Consider the following 19,885-nt stretch of genomic DNA (forward strand, 5'->3'; position numbering starts at 1 on the left):
AAGGCATGTGCACTGCAAAAGTACAAACTCTTTGCATGGAAGGCTATAAAAAACAAAAATCATAACTGAAAAATCAAAACTTACAAGAGAAACAAAGGAATCAAAAGGAGATGACTACATAGAGATGGTTACAAGGAGATGAACATAAGCTTATGTGAGAAAATTAACTTCATTAAGCACATAGGTCAGTCCTATTTAAAAAAAATTCTCTTACAAAAGCTCTAACCTATTACAAAGTTAAACCTATCATCTTCTCTCCTCTAAAATCTATCACTAGGCTCTCAAATAGCTGGCTCAATGCTCTGCTACAGCTCTATCACTCTATTTATAGGCCTAGGGAGGTGCTTTAGCCCTTAAGTTTCCTTATTCCTAAAATATCTTTCGCTTGCAATGGTTTCCTACCTACTACCGGGGTATTTTGGTTCATTTTTCGCTCCGTCCATCGAACGATCGTGACACCTTCATGACTTAGCTTTGCCTCAACACTTGCTTCGCGAGTGATGCCACGTGCACTCCATCTCTCCACAGTTTTGAGGCCAAACTGTGAAACTGCCTCACACACTTCTTAAAGCGTGACTCACTGCTGCTTGCTTTGCCCCTAAGCAAGTATCCTGATGTCGACATGTGTATTTCGTATTGTGATCTTGATCGCTGGCAAGTCTCTCCTGCTCTCGATCCCTCGGGTCGTCTTGTCACTTGCACCGATATCCCATTCGCTTGACTTTTTTATCATATCATCTTCATCCTTCTTTCAATGCTTTGCTTGACCTCTATGTACACAACTAGGATCACTCTTGACTCCGTCCGACCTCCTTGATTATCTGACACTGAACTCTTTGCTTGGCCCTGATCATCCAATCGTCGACCACCAAATTACATCCATCACCTGCACAATATTAGACAAGCAAACATATTTCTTCAAACCTTCAAAAACATCTTCAATTAACCCAACATCAAAATCCCTGTCGAAAGACCAAAGTCATAAACAATTGTGAACATCAGATGTTTCATTGTGTACCCATCTCTGAACACCAGATCATTCGGTGTCTGTACCGATTTCTCTGCTGAAAACATTCCGAAAAACCCTTCGATGAAACCTCTTGTATATACCAAGCCCATCATCGAATTATCCAGTGAGTACATCTACATCAGAACTCATTTTGCAATCTCTCTGATAAATGATTCGATGTACCCTCTGGTGTTCACTCTGCTCATCACTGGATTATCCGATGTGCATCTTCTCTCTAGCACCAAAAACAAACTTCTCTGGAAAGCTATTTGGTGTGTACTGAGCTTCATCATCGGACCATCCGGTGGGTCGAACTCCACCTGGCACAAAAAACATACCTCTCTGGAAAATGCTCCGATGTTCACATCCCCTGAGCAACGGACCATCTAGTGCATAGTCTAAGTTTTGCCTCTATATAGAAAAAGCTCCGGTATGCACTGCCTCTGATCATCGGACTATCTAGTATGTATAATTTTCTATACACTGGATTATCCGGTGAGTACAGTTTCCCTGGATTCAGAGACGAAAACGCAAACTCTATTTCTTTTTCGTCTTTGGTCAGACATGATTATATTTGCAATATATAGACATGCTCATGCAACCCAAAACTCATCAAATCAAGACTACAATCTTATCAATCACTTATCACAAATAAACCAAGATATATTTTAACTTGGTTTCACAACTTTAAATTGTTTCTCATGCTAGTCACTTGGGAAATTTGTATATATTTGCTGAGAGGTCGAGATTTGGGCAATCCGCAAGACCGCAACATTTAGGGTGCAACTTGTGCGAGAATAGCACTTTTGATTTTGTGGATCCAGGGCTGGACTTATTTGTGGTTCGGTCCTCCTTACTTAAATCTTTTTGTTAATAATTGTCTTTTAGTCTACCAAGTTTTTTTAATTAATATAACAGGTCATTCTCTTGCTAGTTACGTTTTGAAAAAAAACTTATTTCTTAGATGTGCTTGCGTCATTGTTTGGCAAGCCTACTGTGCGTGCCCCACGGCACGTGGCATTGTTCACGTTAACAGTAGCAGTGCTGCTGCCACCAGCACATGATACCTGTACATTCTTAATCCTTTGCATACTGCAGAGCTCTGCCTGCTTTTATCGAAAGTAATTTTTGGATTGTAATATGTTGCTCACTAATTTTATCTCCGTTGTGATGCAGGCAATTGAGCTGGACCCCACTGATGCAGCATTGTATTAAAACAGGAGCCTTTTGCCATTTGCAAATTGGCGAAGCAAAGAAGGCTTTGCTCGATGCCGTCACTTGCATAGAGATGTGAACTGAATGGTTAAAAGGTTACTACCGGAAAGGTGCTGCTCTCATGTCCCCTCAAGCTTAAGCTAGAATAACACTTGGACCCTGAAAATGCTGAGATGGAGAAAATGTTCCGGTAACCATCTATAGACTGTCAGATTGTATTGCTTATTTGGGTTGGGTGTCATTTTACAGACCTCTTCACTGGTTTCTTTATTGGAATAAGTTTTGTGCCAGTAAGGATCTGTTTGGTTGATATGTTTTTACAAAAGCTAATTTTAAAAGCTGCTATTAAAAAACTATTTATAGAAAAGTTTTTTTTAATTGTCTTTTGATACGGATACAATATATAATATATATAATACTTCTCAGAATATCATCTCTCAAAAACTACAAAAGCTCTTCAGACTAGTTTCTCATTTCTAATAATAATAACATTTTTTGCTTCTCAAAAGCCATTTACAAAAACGAACTGTTTAATTCAACTTTTTGCTTCCGAGTAGCAAAAATCAACAGAAGTTGAACATCTAAGCCATTTCTATCATGTGCAGTGGTGACAGTAACTGCTTAGATCATTTCTGGTGATAATATGTAGTGCCATAAATATTTTTCTGCAAGTGCTGCTTAGCACTGTCATATTGTTAGCCCTGTTTAGCATAGCCTGCCGTTTGTTGTAACATATCTCTTGTCTGCCGAAAGAAGGATTTGCCTTTTAAAAAGGACTTTACTATTATTACTATTACTATTGACTTTTTGTCTTTAATATCCGGTTTGTTTGTGGTTTTTATTGGGTTTTATTTATAGTCTATCCTGATTTGCTAGGGACTAAAAGGCATTTTTTTTGGTTGTGCCATCCAAACAGGGCATCAGTTCAGGTCCAGTATGCGTATATGCGAAGAACTGACCTTTTGTTTTTATTTTTTATTTTAAATTTTCAAATTTAGTAATTTTAGACATTGGTTTGAAAAAATAGCATGAATAGTGATCTACTGCCCGTTGGAAGAGCACATCCTGTCACCTTTCCTATGAGCGACATATTTAAAACAATAAAAATATAGTATTTAAATTACGTAAATGATCATAAAAAATTCTAAAAAAAATTATAGTGTAGAGGAAGCTACCATCTGGCTCTCACAAAAAATTTACTCAAAAAGTTATTTGTACAATGAGAAAAAAAAACCTTCTTTTAGCCATCCAAATCAGAATAGGATAGTAGAGCCTTGGAAGGCCTACCCAGCCTCGGCCGAATCCAAAGCCTACTTTAAGCCAGACTGACATGAGCCGAAGTTCGTGCAGTCCAGTCCGCCATGATATTTGTACATGGGCCGAGCGATTCGTGTTTCTCGGCTGGCACTGAATTCGTTGTTAGGCGTCAAAAAAATTGACTCCTCTAAGAACAAGTGAAATAACTAGCAGGTGCCCCCGCGTGTTGCTGCGGGAGAAATCAAGAGGTGCAACTGGTTCACACTATATAGTTCAAAAAGATGGAGAAAGAGCAAAGCTAAGTGATAAAGTTATTAATACATGATGCATATTCTCTTGGTGTCAAAATCACCAAGAGAATGCTGTTGAGCAATTCAATTCTATCAACCGAGATGGTGTGTAACTTGAATCATGGGAACAACAACAATCACAACAATCAACATGAGTTTGGTTACACTGAAGGGATAAGATATGAAGGCAGATTATATGACTTAGAGATGTAGTAATCTATGTCAGGATCTTATCCAGCACGTATATGCGAGCAGTTCCCTTCCAATCTCGTGGAAAGAGGAACTAAAAGAAAAGGAAAAATGTAAAGGCAAGTAACCTCATAATACATGACCAATCAGTTGACCTGCATCCATCCAAAAAATGGGGGAAAGCGCTCTGCAGTAAAGGCAACACACTACCGAATGGCAGCCATCTGTCAGAGTAAGTGATATAATCAGTAGTACAACACCGTGAAAAGAACCACTGACAATGCACTGCACTACAATATCTATGAAACCTGTAGTTTATGTAAGCTAGCCAAAAGCCTCGATAGCATAATTGCACAATGATCTTGTAGAAGGCTTTAGGCAAATTTTGCTTGATAGGATACACAGCACAGAGCACGTATAGTGCTCCTAATTTTCATACATGCCGAGATGTGAGCTGGAAAGGAAAAGTCATTAGGTTATTATCTCAGATGCATGATTGTTCGTGCAGATGAACAAAAATTATGCAAATGCATGAAAATTCAAGAAGAAGAAATAGGCAGCATCACCTTTTCCTCTCTCAGAATCAGGAGGCGCCTGGAAGCATCAAAGAGACTGCAGGCCGAAGAACCGATGGATTGAGCCACACGTCGGATCGTGCGGCTGTAATCACATAGCGACGTGGCCGCACGAGGGGCCGAGTTTAGTATACAGAAATAAGGTAGATGGTAGATTGGTCAGGTGTTCCAGGCTCAATATAGTAAATATAGTGAGTGCTGCTGATGGAAAATCTGAAAAGTGTGAACCCATTGAGCATTGACCAGAAGAAACGAACTCCAGGCGACGAATAGTGCTCACTGCTCAGGCTACTCAAAATTGGAAGGTAAGATGCCGAAGTGGTAAGATCCCAAGAGCAAATTCTTGATTATACATGTCATCAGAGAATAGGTAGATCGGGAGCTGCAAAGCCTGCTTGTTCCAAGAAAGAGTAGAGCTGGGGAAGCCTCAGTTCCTTGCACAAGGTACGTACTCACTCTCTGACAAAGGTAGCCTCTCTAATTAACAAGAACATGAGTAGCATCAGAAGTGATACAGCACACGATCGCCTAGTTTTCCCCCTTAACAGCGAGTAATTAATCTATCAGTCCTGAGCTTTGCTAAAAAGAACATGTGAGTAATAACAAAAGCACCCAACCAAGTAACCAAGCGATCAATCTCCAGTGATCAGCTAAGAAGAAGAGGCGCCGCTGGTGTCCTCCCTAGAATGGGGAGCGGAATCCTCGGAGAACTCGTCGTTGTACATCTCCTCGATCATCGGCTTCCACAGCCTCACGCGTGCGTTGATGAACCAGTTCGATATCTGGCTTCTGCTCAGACCGGTGCTCACCGCCAGCCCCAGCTTCTCGCTCTCATCCGGGTACCTGTGGCAGTGCAGCACGATGCGCCATGAATCGGGATACGGTGCCTTCCCGATCCCAATGCCAAGCGGGGATTGTTACTAGTCTCAGTGAGCACTTACGGGTGGAGGAAATGGTCGAAGAGCCATGCCCGGAGCACGGCCACCGAGCCCGCCGGCAGGCCCCGGAGAGGCCGCCACGCCTGCTCGGCCCGCGCCGCCGCGGCCAGCTTCGTCCGCCGGGCCACCCTGTCCACCATCTCATCGGTCACTGCCTCGTCGTCGTTGTCCTCCTCCTCCTCGCCGCCCTCGCGCACCCGCGCCGACCTCTTCCTCGCCGCGGCGGCGGCGGCGTGGAGCTTGAGCCTGCGCAGTATGGCGCGGCGCAGGTTGCCGAAGTGGCGCGCCATGGCCTGCGCCATGAGGGACGTGTACGCGGCCGCCGTGCCCTCTCCCAGCGCCGGCTCGAACGACGACGCCACGCGGCCCAGCTCGCCGAAGTAGCGCTCCTGCCGGCTCTCAAGCTGCAAGAAAGCGTCGTGGATGTTACTAAACAGCAAAGAACAAAGCTTGACTGATGCAACGCAATAACTGTGATCGTGACCTCGCCGAGAAGGCCGAGGAGCTTGGCCTGGACGCCGTCAGCGTCATTCTTGGCCGCTCGATGCATCGCCCGGAGAGTGCCGGCCTCGAGCTGCTCGTGCTTCTCAGCCTCGTCGTCGGTCGTGCCAGCCGCGAAGTCGGCCATGTGCACCACCTCGCTTAGCAGCTCCTGCGCCGGCCTAAGGTACCGGGAGCCGCGCAGGACGGACATCGTCGCCGGCGCGACACCGCACGAGCAGAGGTGCAGGCGGCGGTCGGTGCCGGCGACCGAGCCGAGAGTCAGGACCAACGGGCCAGCACCCATCAATCCCTCGGCCTGATGGTGCTCGTCGCAATGGCTGCACTGCTCAAACTGGATGGGCGCTGGTAGCCATGGCCGGCCGGCTCCGGCGTTGTGTGGGGCGGGCTCCTTTGGATCTTGCTTTGGTGAGCCTTTCTCGTGGTGTTTGGCCATGACACTATCTACTAAGTGAGCAGCAGCACTACAGTAAGGATATGTAGAATGACCTGAAACATTCAGAGGAAATCAGCAAACTGCAGAAAGTAATCAGTCTGGTTAAAGAAGATCAACAACAAGATCAATTGATTGCATGCTCAAACAGTTTGCAGTGATGATGATACAAATCTACGGGGAAACAATTACAAGAACACTAAGTTAATTGGTACGATTGATGGTCTTGCATACCTTTGCGCTGGTGGAGGAGCAGCAGCTAGCTGGAGTGCGTAGGGAGTAGAGGCAGCCCGATCCTGGATATATACGCATGTATGCATATATAGAGTTGCATACCACACAAAAGCAGGCCAAAAGGGCCTTCACAGCTGCATGCAAGCAGCCATACTCAAGTAGTCAAGTTAGCTTTGCTGGCCCTGTCCACTGTCACTGTGGAGCCTTGGGCCATATATATCTTTGCATTGAATTGAACCAGCACCAACCACCGGATCCGTTCATCCATCCATCCACACTTTGCAACTTTAGTGCTAGCTCAGCTCTTTTGTGTTTTGTATTGTCACACTTACTACTCCTACTGATCTGTAGCTGTGTCCTGTCTCTGAGTCTCTCTCCCCTATCTATCTACACTACCACCACTGCTAGCCTGGCCAGGGTAGCTTTTCTTGGGGACTGCATGGCCGGCATGCAATGCTCTCTATCCCTGTGTGCTGCAAAGACATGCTACACTAGCACTAACTCCATGCCTGGGAGAGGAGAGGAAAGGATTGAGAGGAGAGGTGAGGTGTAGTGTTACTAGTGTAGTGTAGAATCTCAAGAAAGGCCGGCCGGCCAGCATGCACCCAGCCAGCAGCTCAGTGCAGTGCTGCTTTATTATGTATATGTAGCTGGCTGCCTGTCCTCTCAATCCAGTGATCTATGGGAAGTCTGCGTGCCCTGCAATTTCTCTTGCTGGCTACTGCACTACTGCTTGGCGTTGGAGGGATCCGGTTCGTGTGCGGTTGCTAGTGTGATTGTAACGTAAGCAACCCATCGTCAGATCCGCTTTTCGACTGTCCAGATCAATATAAACAGTAATACATGTATTGTAGTAGATCCTTTGGCAAAACTATTGCATTAAAATTCACTGTGGCTGAGCCATCAATCACGTGATCTGTTTCCGCCTGGGAGACATTGGACAGTTGGAGTGCACATGAGTGACATGGCTTCATCAACTTGACCCATGCCAACCCAAGCGATAAGCACCCGTTTGAACTTGATGCACTGTTGTAAGTATTCGTGCGTCATCAGGCGGAGTGAGGATCGGGACGCTACAGTAATTCACGTGGAAGGTATAGTGTTCGGGTAGTTTTCACTGTACAATTGGTACTGTAGCGCACTGCAGCGCTCAGTCTTGTCCATCCGCTCACAATCTAATGCCCGAGAGTAGACAAAGTAATGTTATTGTAGCGTTCCTGATTTTAAGTAAAGTTCGAGGATATAGATCCACTAATAAGGTAACTGACTAGTTATTATGAGATAAGATGTTTATATAGTCATACTATCTATATTTTTTTTTACTAATAAATATGTTTGATCATTATTTTATAATTATTTTTGATAAAAATTAGATGATGTCAAAGTATTTTTTTTACAAACTTATTACTACCATTTTTATATATCAAATCCTAATAGTTCTTATATATTAATAATTAAAAAATTTAAAATTTGATTGTACTTATTTTAGAAAGATATTAAGAACCGATAGTATATGGTCTTGACCGTATATGGATGTGATGGGACACATCAACTGTCAACAACAACTGATTTTCTTTTTCTTTTTTTAAATGGACGACAACTGATCAAGAGAGAGGGACCAGGTCAAGATAGATACAGTTTTTTGGGAGGCGCCATTCTGCTTGCATTGTATTGGCGAGTAGTCTAGTGATTGATTGGACATATCAAGAAAGAGGAGGTTTGACCGGTGCTGTTTGTTGTTTGGGCAGTGCAGGGCTATGCCCTTTTCTCTGCTGGTTCAGGTGATCGGCCTCTACAGTGACGACGACGTTCAAACCTGCTGCATGCGCTTGCCGGATTTGAGATTACTCAAGTGAATTATATAAAACTATAAATATTATATCGTTTATAATATAAAATTATAAGTATTATATCAAGTAATATAAAACTACAGATATTATGTACTAATTTAAAAAAACCCGATTTTACTTAGGATATTCAAAAAATGGTTTTATATTTCTCCAAAAATTCTAAAAATAATTATACATATTTTATAATCTATGCAAAAATCTATTTTAATTAGATTCACCAAAAAAATCTATGTATAATTTAAACTATAATTCTCCTAAAAGGCTACATTTATAACTCATAACAATTGTTATGATCTCAAATAAAATCTCAAAAATATGGAAAATTCACTAATATTCTTCTTATATGATGAAATAATTTCTAAAATTATTTTCAGCACTAAGTTTTATGGTGAAAAAGTGAGTTCCTTTGTAATGCTCTATATACTTACAAAGGAACTCACTTTTTCACCATATAATCTAGGGCTAGAAATAATTTTATAAATTATTCTATCATATGAGAAGAATATTAATGAATTTTTCTATATTTTTGGGATTTTATTTGAGGCTCTAACAATTATTATGAGTTATAAAAGTAGCCTTTTGGAGAATTTTAGTTTAAATTCTACACAGACTTTTTGGGTGAGTCTAATTAAAATTTATTGCAAATGGATTATAGAGCACGTACAAAAATTTCTAGTATTTTTAGAAAAACATAAGACTATTTTTGGGTGAATCCAATTAAAATCGAGTTTTATATGAAATTAGTGCACAATACTTGTAGTTTTATGTTACTATTCACAATACTTATAGTTTTATATTATAAATGGTACAATACTTATAATTTATACAATTCACTCAGATTACTTTGAATTGGCCACGTTTGACCAATGAATCCATGCGCACTTTCCACCTCCCAAATGTAACCTGAATATGTCGTTGATTTACAAATGGCTGCCTCAGTAATGTAAAATTTGGGTAAGCATGGGTAGTTTAAATTTAGTCAGGCATGACAAATAGTTTTGGGGGTCAAGAGATTAATAAGTGAACTCTATGGAGAGCTCATCTTATCTACCCCTCTATTCCCGGGCAACTTCTCGCGTAGCCAGGTTGTCCACACCAGTCTTTTTTTTTTCCTCCGGATCATTGCATTGTTTGGCTGTTCTTGGCTCCGTGTGATTAGGTGGGCGTGGCCGAATTTTTACCGGGAGTGGTTTGGTGAGGGACGCGCGAAGTCCCACGGTTCACATTCCATGGTGGGTGGCAGCTGGTGCGTCATGTTTGGTCGGTCGGGCCTTCAGTGGTTAGGAAGTACGTGGGATCAAGATCTTTTGATTTTAATGTCATCATGACTTTATTACTGACGTATGGGTTTGTCCCATACGTCAATGACGAGCAGTGAAGTCAGAGGATTCTCATCTGTGAGTGGGGGGTGTGCGTGGGTAAAAGGCGACGTTTCATTGGAGACTCCAGTCGTCGGCTTTGTTTTCCCCTGTTCGTCTCCTTCTCGCCACACCAGCTCGTTGTTTTGCTGGGTGAGTTCTTGCGAGGGTCGTCCTTGCTTTTCCTTCTATCTTTGCGCTTGGCTACGGAGCTTGCCTGTTTCTTGGGTCCATTGGATTTAGTTTCTAGGTTAGCGTCGGACTTGTGTTAGATGCACTTTTCTCTGATAGGGTTGTTTCAGGTTCTCGTTCATTTGGGTGTGGATTTCATCAGTGCGCCGGTCCTTTGGGTGCTGGTCGGATAGGTTGTTCGTCGGATGGCGATTTTGCATTATAGATCTAATGCCTACCGCTTTTGGTTTTGCTTCTTTTTCCCCGCGTGTGTGTCTGCGCCATGGGATTTTCTCAGTTTTCCCCTTTTTGTTTCGATATGTTTCCCTGTGTGGTCTTGCCTTCTTCTGAAGTTCTGTCTTTGTTATTGATTCTTGGTTGTGACGTTGGTCTCTTTTTTTCTCCTTTTGTTGTTTTCCCCCTATGGTTGAGCCTGGGGTTGATTCTGTCGCTTGTTCTTTTGTTTCTTTTGTGTTCCTTTTCTGGGTTCACTCTGTATATAGTTCTTTTTTGTTTCTTTCTTGTATTTGCCCTATCTATGGTTCGGCTCGTGATTTTCCTTCTTTTTTTTTTGTTGGTCCTACCTCCAAAGATCATCGCTTGGCATCTTTTTTCTGCCTTTCTTTGTGGTGGTGCGCTCTTGGTGGTTGTTCATGGGCTTTTCCACCCAAAGTAAGCATGGAGGGTATGGGTTGAGGTTAGTGCTTGTTGCATGTGTTTTTGTTTTTGTTGTCTTTTTGGCGTTGTTTGCTGATCACGGGTTTTTTATTGTGCTCTTCTGTTAGGTTGGAGGGAGGCATGCAGTGTGCCTGGCTGTTTTGTTCCATTGTGATCCCCGGTCCGTCCACAAGGTACATGATGTTCCTCTTATTGCTATACGTCCCATTGTTAGGTTAGTGGTTCCCTGTTTCTTATCTGCTTAGTGATTCAATGTTAATAGGAGCCTACGTTTGTACGGGTACCTTGCTGTGCTTGCCTCCGTGTTTATGATACCCTGGTGTGTACAGCAAGTAGTTTTTTTTCTAGCTTTCAACTTACCAGTAGGGTTAATTGCTAGGCTATTTGTTTTATTTGGTTATGTATCGACCTTTGATTTGTTGTTGCGAGTTTGACTTGGAGATTATGTTGGTTAATTAGCCATATGTTATTTCTTTTAGAGATCCAGTTTTGTTATGGTTTCGTTATTGTTTATGTTTGATGGGTTGGAGGTTTGGTGAGGCCTCTGTTCTTTAGCTATCGAATTATGACTGGGTATTCTTTAGCTATGGAATTATAACCTGGTTAAGTACTGGTTCGTTCTGTTTTGGTGCAGAATTTGTTTGGTATGTTTCGCTCCATTCGTTGTTTGGTGCATTTTACAGTGGTGCAGCCTGCTTGTGTACCTAGCGGTGGTTCAATCCATAGGTTCAGGTGCATGCGATCTACTGTGCGTGGGTTTATGGTCTAGGTTTTTTTTTTTCATGGAGATATGTCAATGGTACTATTGTTACAGCTGTCTTTTGGGTGTGTGTCAACGTGGTTTTAAAGATTGTGGTCTTCATTTTAGTGGTTTCCAATTTGTGAGTTACTTAGATTGATATTGAGATTATGGAACGTATTTCATGCAGGCTAGGCGTGGTTGTCTGTTGTTTTCCTAGGTTATTGCTAGTGATTTGTCAAGTTTTAGTGTGCTGCTCGGAGCTGGTTGTTAGCCCTCCAATCTTGTCTGCCTATATGTTTGAACCTGCATTTGTATTTTAGATTTGTCTATGAGTGCTAATTTTTGTTGTTGCCTCTTTTTCAGAATTAGTATTTTGAGGTGCACAGCTCTGTGTTCTGTGTGTGGTTCTTTTAGCTATTGTTTTCTAGAGTTCTCAGTTTTCTGGTTGGCTTGTGGGACTTTTGTTACGGTTTAAGCTGTTGTGATTAAGGTGAGACTTCATATGCAGTTGTTCACCTGTTGGTTCATTGCCTGCTACGTTCATATTCATTGTATCATTGTACCTATTGCTTGTTGGGCAGTTAGCTTTAACTGACACCTTTGTTTTTCTGTTCCTTCTTTTTTTTCCGTCCTTTTTTGGGTCATTGTTCTTTTTGTATATTGTTTTTTGGTGTCTAGATGCCAGTTTTTAATTTTGGTTTAGGATGTGCGTGGTGGGTGCGTCTTATGTTTCTTTGTTACAAGCTGTGGTTAGTCAGTGCTACTCGGTGTATGTTGCTTACTTGTGTGAGGTCGCTGATGATGGTTTTTCCTTCTCCTGAAATCTGATTCGTATATCACAAAATCTAAATAATATAAAGATTCTATTTATATCTGTAGGTTCTCATGAAATAAAGATCGTTGCCCTCTCTGCTAAACTGATGTTTAATGAGATGATGATAACAGTGCAGCTCCCTATGCCTACATTCACCCATGCTGAAATCTATGGAGATCAGTATGTCGCCTGCATTGAATTTTATCTAGATATAACTTTATTCATAGCAGATGCCTCACGTAAGAAACTCTGCAGTTCTCCCGCACCCTCTCAGCATGCTGCTAAAAACAATTTATGGAATCAGACTTTCACATATACCTCTGTGATTTCAACTTCGATCAAAAAGAAAAGTTGCTCAACTAAACATGGCAAAGAAACAGTCCAAAGGCATAAAAAAACATCAGTATACATTGGAATAGTACCCTCAATGAGCTTGCGAAAGAATACCAGCTGTGCGATACCAGCATCTTCTGTGAAGCCTATTTCAATTCTGAGATAGCAAACCACCCACATATCCTGCACATCATCAGAAAGCTAGAGATACTCGGCACTGATAGTTGACAACTATTAGTGTCGGTTGAAAATCAGTTTCACTGTCGATATTTTAACTAGCACAAAATACTCGGCACTGATAGTTGACAACTATCAGTGTCGGTTGCCCACCCGGCACTATTGATATTTTTAGACAATAAAAAAGAGGAAATTGGTGGTGACGGGAGCGGCATCCGAGCCGACTCGGATACGGCTCCCGCGCCGCTCCCGTTGCCGCTACCGCCGGCACTGCTGGGCAGACCTGCAAATGCGGCGGCTCGAAGGCCGCCGCCATAAAAAAGCCCACGGTAACCAATTCGAGTCCCAATTCGACGACAGAAAAATCTCTTTGGACCATCATCCTCAACATCCATTCCATTGTGTCACTGAGCCTAACACACATCATCACACAAGTACAGATTACAGAACCCATCAAGAACAAGAATCATCGCACGCTTTCTCTGCTCCTCCGTGGTGGCCGCTCTGCCGCCGCTCGGCCACTGCTCGTGCTCAGTCGCCGCTCGCGCTGCTGATCCCGCTTGGCCACCGCTCGCCCTGGATCTGACAAGAGAGAGAGGTTGCGAGGGGAGGAGGCCGGCGGTGGGAGGGAGAAGGAGATGAGGAGGGGAGGAGGCTAGCGGCGGGAGGGAGAAGGATATGGGGAGGGGAGGAGCGAGAGAAAGAATAGGGAGAGAGCCGGACATGATGCGAAGAGATGAGGATGGAGAGAGCCGCAGAAGATGGACACAATGAACCAAAACCCGATTGAAATAATTTTTCGGGTCCAGACATGGCATCGGTATCGGTTAGTATTAAAAATCAGTATTGATAGTATCAGTGCCACTTTTTAATACTAACCGGCACTGATGCTACTTATCAGTTCTGGTTTTTATCTAAACAGACGTGTGGATGTTTGGTTTTGGTACGAACCGGTACTGATACCCTATCAGTGTCAGTTTTGACTAAACCAACACTGATGAGCTGACACTTATAACTAGTTCTATAGTAGTGTATGTAAAATAAAAACCTATCTATCATTATATCATGCTTCCCTAAGTTTCTAAGTTACTCTAATATATGTACTTTGTGCCCTAGACTTACAAATATCCATGGCTTCATAGTGCCGGGCTACTCTATCCATGGCTTTATAATGCCATTGTGAGGATCAGTGATATTCTAAGAGGAGAGTGAATTAGAATACTTAGAATCTATTCGGCTCCAAAACTATACAAGACAAACCTATATCAAATTCTATCTAAATGTGCTCTAGATTTATCTAGTGTGTCTACTCTATCATTTAAAAGAGATTGCAACCTGTCTAGGATGGTAAATTATAAGTATGTAAACGCGGAAATGTAAATAAAGTATAGAGAGCAAACTCGGCACAAGAATTTTTATCACGTGTTGTTGATGGCAAGAATACCACCCCTAGTCTACATTGGAGCTCCACCAAGGATATGCTCCCGATCGCCAAGACTTTTCCGGTCATGACTCTTGAGCCACCAAGTCGCAAAGACAAGTCCTCAACCCAGATGAGCCACCAAGCTACAAAGGCAAGGTCTCACCACCAGCCTCTCTCCCGATTACTTGTCGCCGTCTTCACTTTGGAGCTTGAGCCACCAAGGCAAGGGTCTCCACGTTCTCGTACAAGTGTCTTGCCGCCGCTCCACACCAAGTCAGAGGGTCAACAAGCTTGAGTAACTCCAGCTTAAGGTGCTGGTGAGTCATCAAGACTCCAAGGCTGTAGTGTGCCACCAAACTATTCGGTGAGTTATCCTGAGTCAATTCGCGCTTTTGCAGTCTCTCTATGTAAAATACTCTGGTGTAAGCATCCGGTGTGTATCCCATTCACACAGGACCATCTAGTGAGTTGAACATTCTCTTCTTTTCCCTAAAACTGCTATGGTGCAACTATCTCTGTGATCACCGTACCACCCGGTGGGTTATTTCATTTTGACTTATGAGCAGAAACACTTCGTTTAGTACTCAAGCCTCAGCACCGAACTATCCGGCGATGTCTTTCTCCTTTACTGAATATGCTCCGGTGAGTACTGCCTTTAGTACACCGGACTATCCGGTGAGAACAAATCTCCTAGGACTTCTCTAATTCAACCAACTTTGTCCTGGCTGTGACTTCTTTATATATTGCATCCATGAGACCTACTAATATATATTATTGATAAACATGTTTGTCCCAATGACTATATTTTCATTAATTACTAAAATCATAATCATGACCTAATAGGTCTATTTTCACTACAATCTCCCTCTTTTTTGTGATTGATAACAACACAACCAAAACAAGTGATAAATAATAAATGATACCAATTTTAAAGAGCATAAAATCTTACCGTATTGCTTGGATGCATGTTCTTACCAGTTACTCCCTCTTTTGTTATGACTCTCCCTCTCTCCAATGCCACTATCTCCCTTGATTGACCCATGCAAGAGCTTCTTCATTTCATGTTCTTGATACTAAATGTAGATGAGTCCTCCTTTGTCAACCTTGACATCTTGCTTGTTCTTCACTAGCCATGTCTCTTGCTTTGGTCGTCAAGCTTCTCTCCCTTTGTTAATAATCTTAAAAAAGAGCTATAAACACATGTTGAACTCAAGGAAGAGCGTTAGAGCACATGGGAGAGAGATTTATAAATCATGATCCAATGAAATGGTACCAATTGAAAAGATACCACTTGTGAGGATACAATTTCAAAAATATGGTACCAATTGAAATGAAAGCACACAGATCACAATTCATAAAACTCACATAATATGATTTAACCTTCCCCTATATGTGTGTATACATACGATAATAGAGAGACATATGCACAACTAGATAATGTATCAAGATAGAAGTTTAAGATATATTATGTATGGAGGTAGCTTAAATGAATAAATAAATTGACAATGATACCAATTGAAGCCTTTAAACATTACATACCTCTGAAAACTTGTTGATAACTCCATGAGACTACAAAAGATATCACTTAAAACACATGTTAGTATCAAAATCATAACTCATAGGATATACTCTCCCTAAATGTGTGCATACAAGTGTTGAAAACGTGTGAGAGATATGCATTTGTTATTGATAACAACAGGAAGGGTACCCTATAGATTGGTTCATAGCACATAAAGGATATCAATTATAGAACTTGTGCCATGCAAGAAACCTACTACTAACAAACCATGTGGGTTGCTCATAAGAAAAAGAGAAACACAAGCAACCTACCATATAAAAAGAACCTATAATGGTATTACAATAAATTGAATTGAGAGCATGCAATCCTAGACAAGGCAAGTTAATTCATCAATTTAGAGTATTTAGCATCTAGTACATTTGTCTTGTTTACTTTTGGATAGGAATTTAGGTATATGATGACTATGATCTTCATTAATGTGCCCAATCTTATACACTTGACTTCTTTACTTGAATATTCACTTTATCTTGTGAGCTAAGTCTTCTTTGGAACCCAAATCGATTGGGGTCTCTTCATGTTGGTGATGACTTCCTTAGCACCCAAACGGGTTGGTTTCACCTCCAGTCTTTCTCCAAACCATATGAGTAACCACCTTACCATTTTTCTTCTCCTTGAGCTTGTAGTGGTTGCTCTTGATATTCTTCTTATAGTTGAGATTGGTGTAGATGTTGGAGATCTTGTTAGAGAGGTTCATGATCTTCTTCTTCTCTTTGATCTCATTCTTGACTTGTTTGAATTGGAAGGACTTGTGACCTTCTTGATGGCACTTGAAATATGTCATAGTGGACCCCTCTGCAAGTTTCTTCACCATGATAGCATGGTTATCTTGAGGAGGTTGGACATGACTCTTACCCTTTAATCTTGCCAAGTCCTCTTGAGCTTCTTCACTTCTCGCTTAAGTTCATCATTCTCTTGTGCAATAAATTTATTAGATGGTTTTACAAAAATATTCTCAACGCATATCTCATTGCAAAGGGATGAGCTAGATAAATCATTCAAATCATCACAAGAAGTGGAAGTATCTACCTTAGAATTAAAATTAAATAGTGAGGTAGATTGCTTCAAAGAGGACCTTAGTTTGAGATTCAATGCACTCAAATTTAGCCTTAATCTCTTCATACTCCTTTTTTAGCAAATTGAATTTGCTCAATAATTATTTATAATTAGAAATAAATATAGCATGGATGTTATTAAGGATATTGAATTTCTTAAGCTCTTTAGATTGTTTCTTAAGGGACTTTTGTTGCTCATTGATCAAATGAAGGAGTTCTTCTTGAGAGTGGGAATTCTCATCAGATTCATCATCATTTACATCGCTATCCATACCTTTGGCCATAAGGTACTTGTGATATGACTGCATGATAACTTGTGTGATGATGATCATGAGGAAGAGCTTTTCTTGAAAGGGAGGATGGACAGGCTTTCATCACTTGAGCTTGACTCTTCATTGTCGCCCACCCATCTTCTTATGCGCTTTGGTTCTTTCCCTTGTCTCTCTTGTTCTTGGTCTTCTTCTCCCTCTTAATATGATCAATTGTGTTGACCAAGTCTTCAATTGAGATTGGATAATCAATCTTGTCATTGATCCTCTTAATATTTTTTTTTCACTTGTGACATAAGCTTGGCCATCTTAGGATCAATTTCTTCATCGCTTAATATGCTTTGATCATCCTCTTCATAGCTCTCTTTATCTTGATTATCATCATCTTCGCTTGAGCTTGACTCTTGCTCTTGCCTCCTCATCCTTACCTTCATGTGTTGACATTGAGCTTGCTTGCTTATGAGAGCAAGATTCTTGCTGTCGTATGAGGAAGAAACTTCCACCTCTATGTTCATGGTCATCTTATGAGTGGTGATTTTGCCGAGTATTTAACTTGGAGTCATCTTCTTGATGTCATTATTGTCGTAGATGATGGAGACTATCAACTTGTACTTTGGAAGAAGAGCTTGAAGTATTCTTCTAATCACTAGATCATCTTCAATTAGCATCAAATCTAGCCAATTGATTTCATTGACAAGAATATTCAAATGTGAGTACATGTCATTAGCATTTTAATAGGGTAGTTATTTGATGCCATTGAGCTTAGTTACTAGCACATGATACTTTTCATTGCGCACATCATTTGTGCCTTCATGTATTTCAATGAGACTAGTCTAAATATCATATGCATTGATGAGAGAATAAATACAATTAAAAGTATCAATGCATAAAGATGATAAGAGGATACTCTTTGCCAATGTATCTAATTGTATCTCCTTGTTGATGACACGTGGTCCCATCCCTTCTTCGTTGACTCTCCAAACATCTAAACATTTAGCTTGTAAATAATAAGTCATTAGAATTTTCCAACGGAAGAAATTAGTGTCGTTGAAATATGGAGCGCTATGGGTGTCCATCCCAACTTCGGACGTCACAACTCAATAGGCGGTGAAACCTAACTGATCACAATGATACTAAGGCTCAAATGTCACTTGAATTGTGAAACCTTGTGAAAGATGTGATCTCTAACTCTGATACCAATTATGATGATCGGTGAAATCCTAAGAGGGGGTGAATTAGAAAACTTAGAATCTATTCGGCTCCAAAAATTACACAAGATAAACCTATATCAAATTATATCTAAATATGCTCAAGGTTTATCTAGTGTGTCTACTGTATCATTCAAAAGAAATTGCAACCTATCTAGGAAGGTAAATTGCAAGTATGTAAATACGGAAACGTAAATAAGGTAGAGAGAGCAAACTCGACTTAAGGATTTTTATCCCGTGGTATCGATGACATGAATGATACCCCTAGTTCACATTAGAGATCCACCAAGGATATGCTCCCGGTCACCAAGACTCTTTCGGTCATGGCTCTTGAGCCACCAAGTCACAAAGACAAGACATCAACCCGGATAAGCCACCAAGCCACAAAGGTAAGGTCTCACCACTGACCCCTCTCACGGTCACTTGTCGCTGTCTTTACTTCGGAGCTTGAGCCATCAAGGCAAGGGTCTCCGTATTCCCATACAAGCGTATTGTCGCTGCTTCACACCAAGTCAGAGGGTCAACAAGCTTGAGCAACTCTGGTTCAAGGCGTCGGCGAGTCAGCAAGACTCCAAGGCTTCGACGTACCACCCGGTACAAGCTAGGATCACTCTTTGATCCACTCTCTAGGCAGCAATCACCTAGCAACACTCTCTCTAGGCCTATAAACACTAATCACTTACTAATCTTGTGCTTAATTGTCTTGGATGATCACTTTAAGCACTTTGGTGGCTTGGATGTCTTCTCAAGTGCATCTATGTTTCTCTAGACTCCAACCCCTTCAAATGATCGAGTGGATGGGTATTTATAGTCTCAAACCCACCAACTAACCATTGCCCCAACGTCTCAATTTTACTATTAACATTGGATGATCTGATGACAACAGTGGTACAAGCACCGGACCATCTGGTGTGTATGCCAATAGAAACTAGCCGTTGGACTCCCACTCAAAGTCACTGTGAACATCGGACACTCCGGTGTATACTTTATCTCCATCACCGGATTATCCAGTGTTATCCTGAGTTAATCCACGCCTTTGCAGTCTCTCTATGTAAAATACTCTGGTGTAAGCATCCGGTGTGCATCCCATTCACACCAGACCATCCGGTGAATTGAACCTTCTTTTCTTTTCTCTGGAAATATGCCGGTGCAACTATCTCTATGATCACCATACTATCTGATAAGTTGATCTTCAATCTTCAATGGCTGCAACCTTGTCTGGTAGAAATGCTCCGGTGTGTATCCTTATCTGATTACCGGACCATCTGGTGGGTTGTTCCATTTTGCCTTCTGAGCAGAAACACTCCTGTGAGTACTCGAGCCTCAGCACCGGGCTATACGGTGAGGTCTTTCTCCTTTGCTAAATATACACTGGTGAGTACTACCTTCAATACACCGAACTATCCGTTGAGAACAAATCTCCTGGGACTTCTCCAATTCAACCAAACTTTATCCCAGTTATAGTGGCTTCTTTATGTATTGCATCTACGAGACCTACTAATATATATTCTTGACAAATATGTTAGTCCCAATGACTATATTATCATTAATCACCAAAATCACAATCATGACCTAATAGGGTCATTTTCG

At 41.5% G+C, this 19,885-nt stretch overlaps 1 protein-coding gene across 1 annotated transcript; it reads right to left on the minus strand.

Annotated features, from left to right (window-relative positions):
- Positions 1-4,546: 4,546 nt before the first annotated feature.
- LOC133911196 (BEL1-like homeodomain protein 11) lies at positions 4,547-6,756 on the minus strand. The gene is made up of 4 exons (XM_062353403.1): positions 6,642-6,756; positions 5,958-6,463; positions 5,477-5,877; positions 4,547-5,378 (listed from the first exon to the last, which is right to left on the minus strand). The coding sequence occupies exons 2-4, from the start codon at positions 6,408-6,410 to the stop codon at positions 5,186-5,188; spliced, it is 1,047 nt and encodes a 348-aa protein (XP_062209387.1). The 5' UTR covers positions 6,411-6,463; positions 6,642-6,756; the 3' UTR covers positions 4,547-5,185.
- Positions 6,757-19,885: the final 13,129 nt, after the last annotated feature.

This window comes from Phragmites australis, chromosome 3 (assembly GCF_958298935.1).
Source record: "Phragmites australis chromosome 3, lpPhrAust1.1, whole genome shotgun sequence".
NCBI lineage: Eukaryota > Viridiplantae > Streptophyta > Magnoliopsida > Poales > Poaceae > Phragmites > Phragmites australis.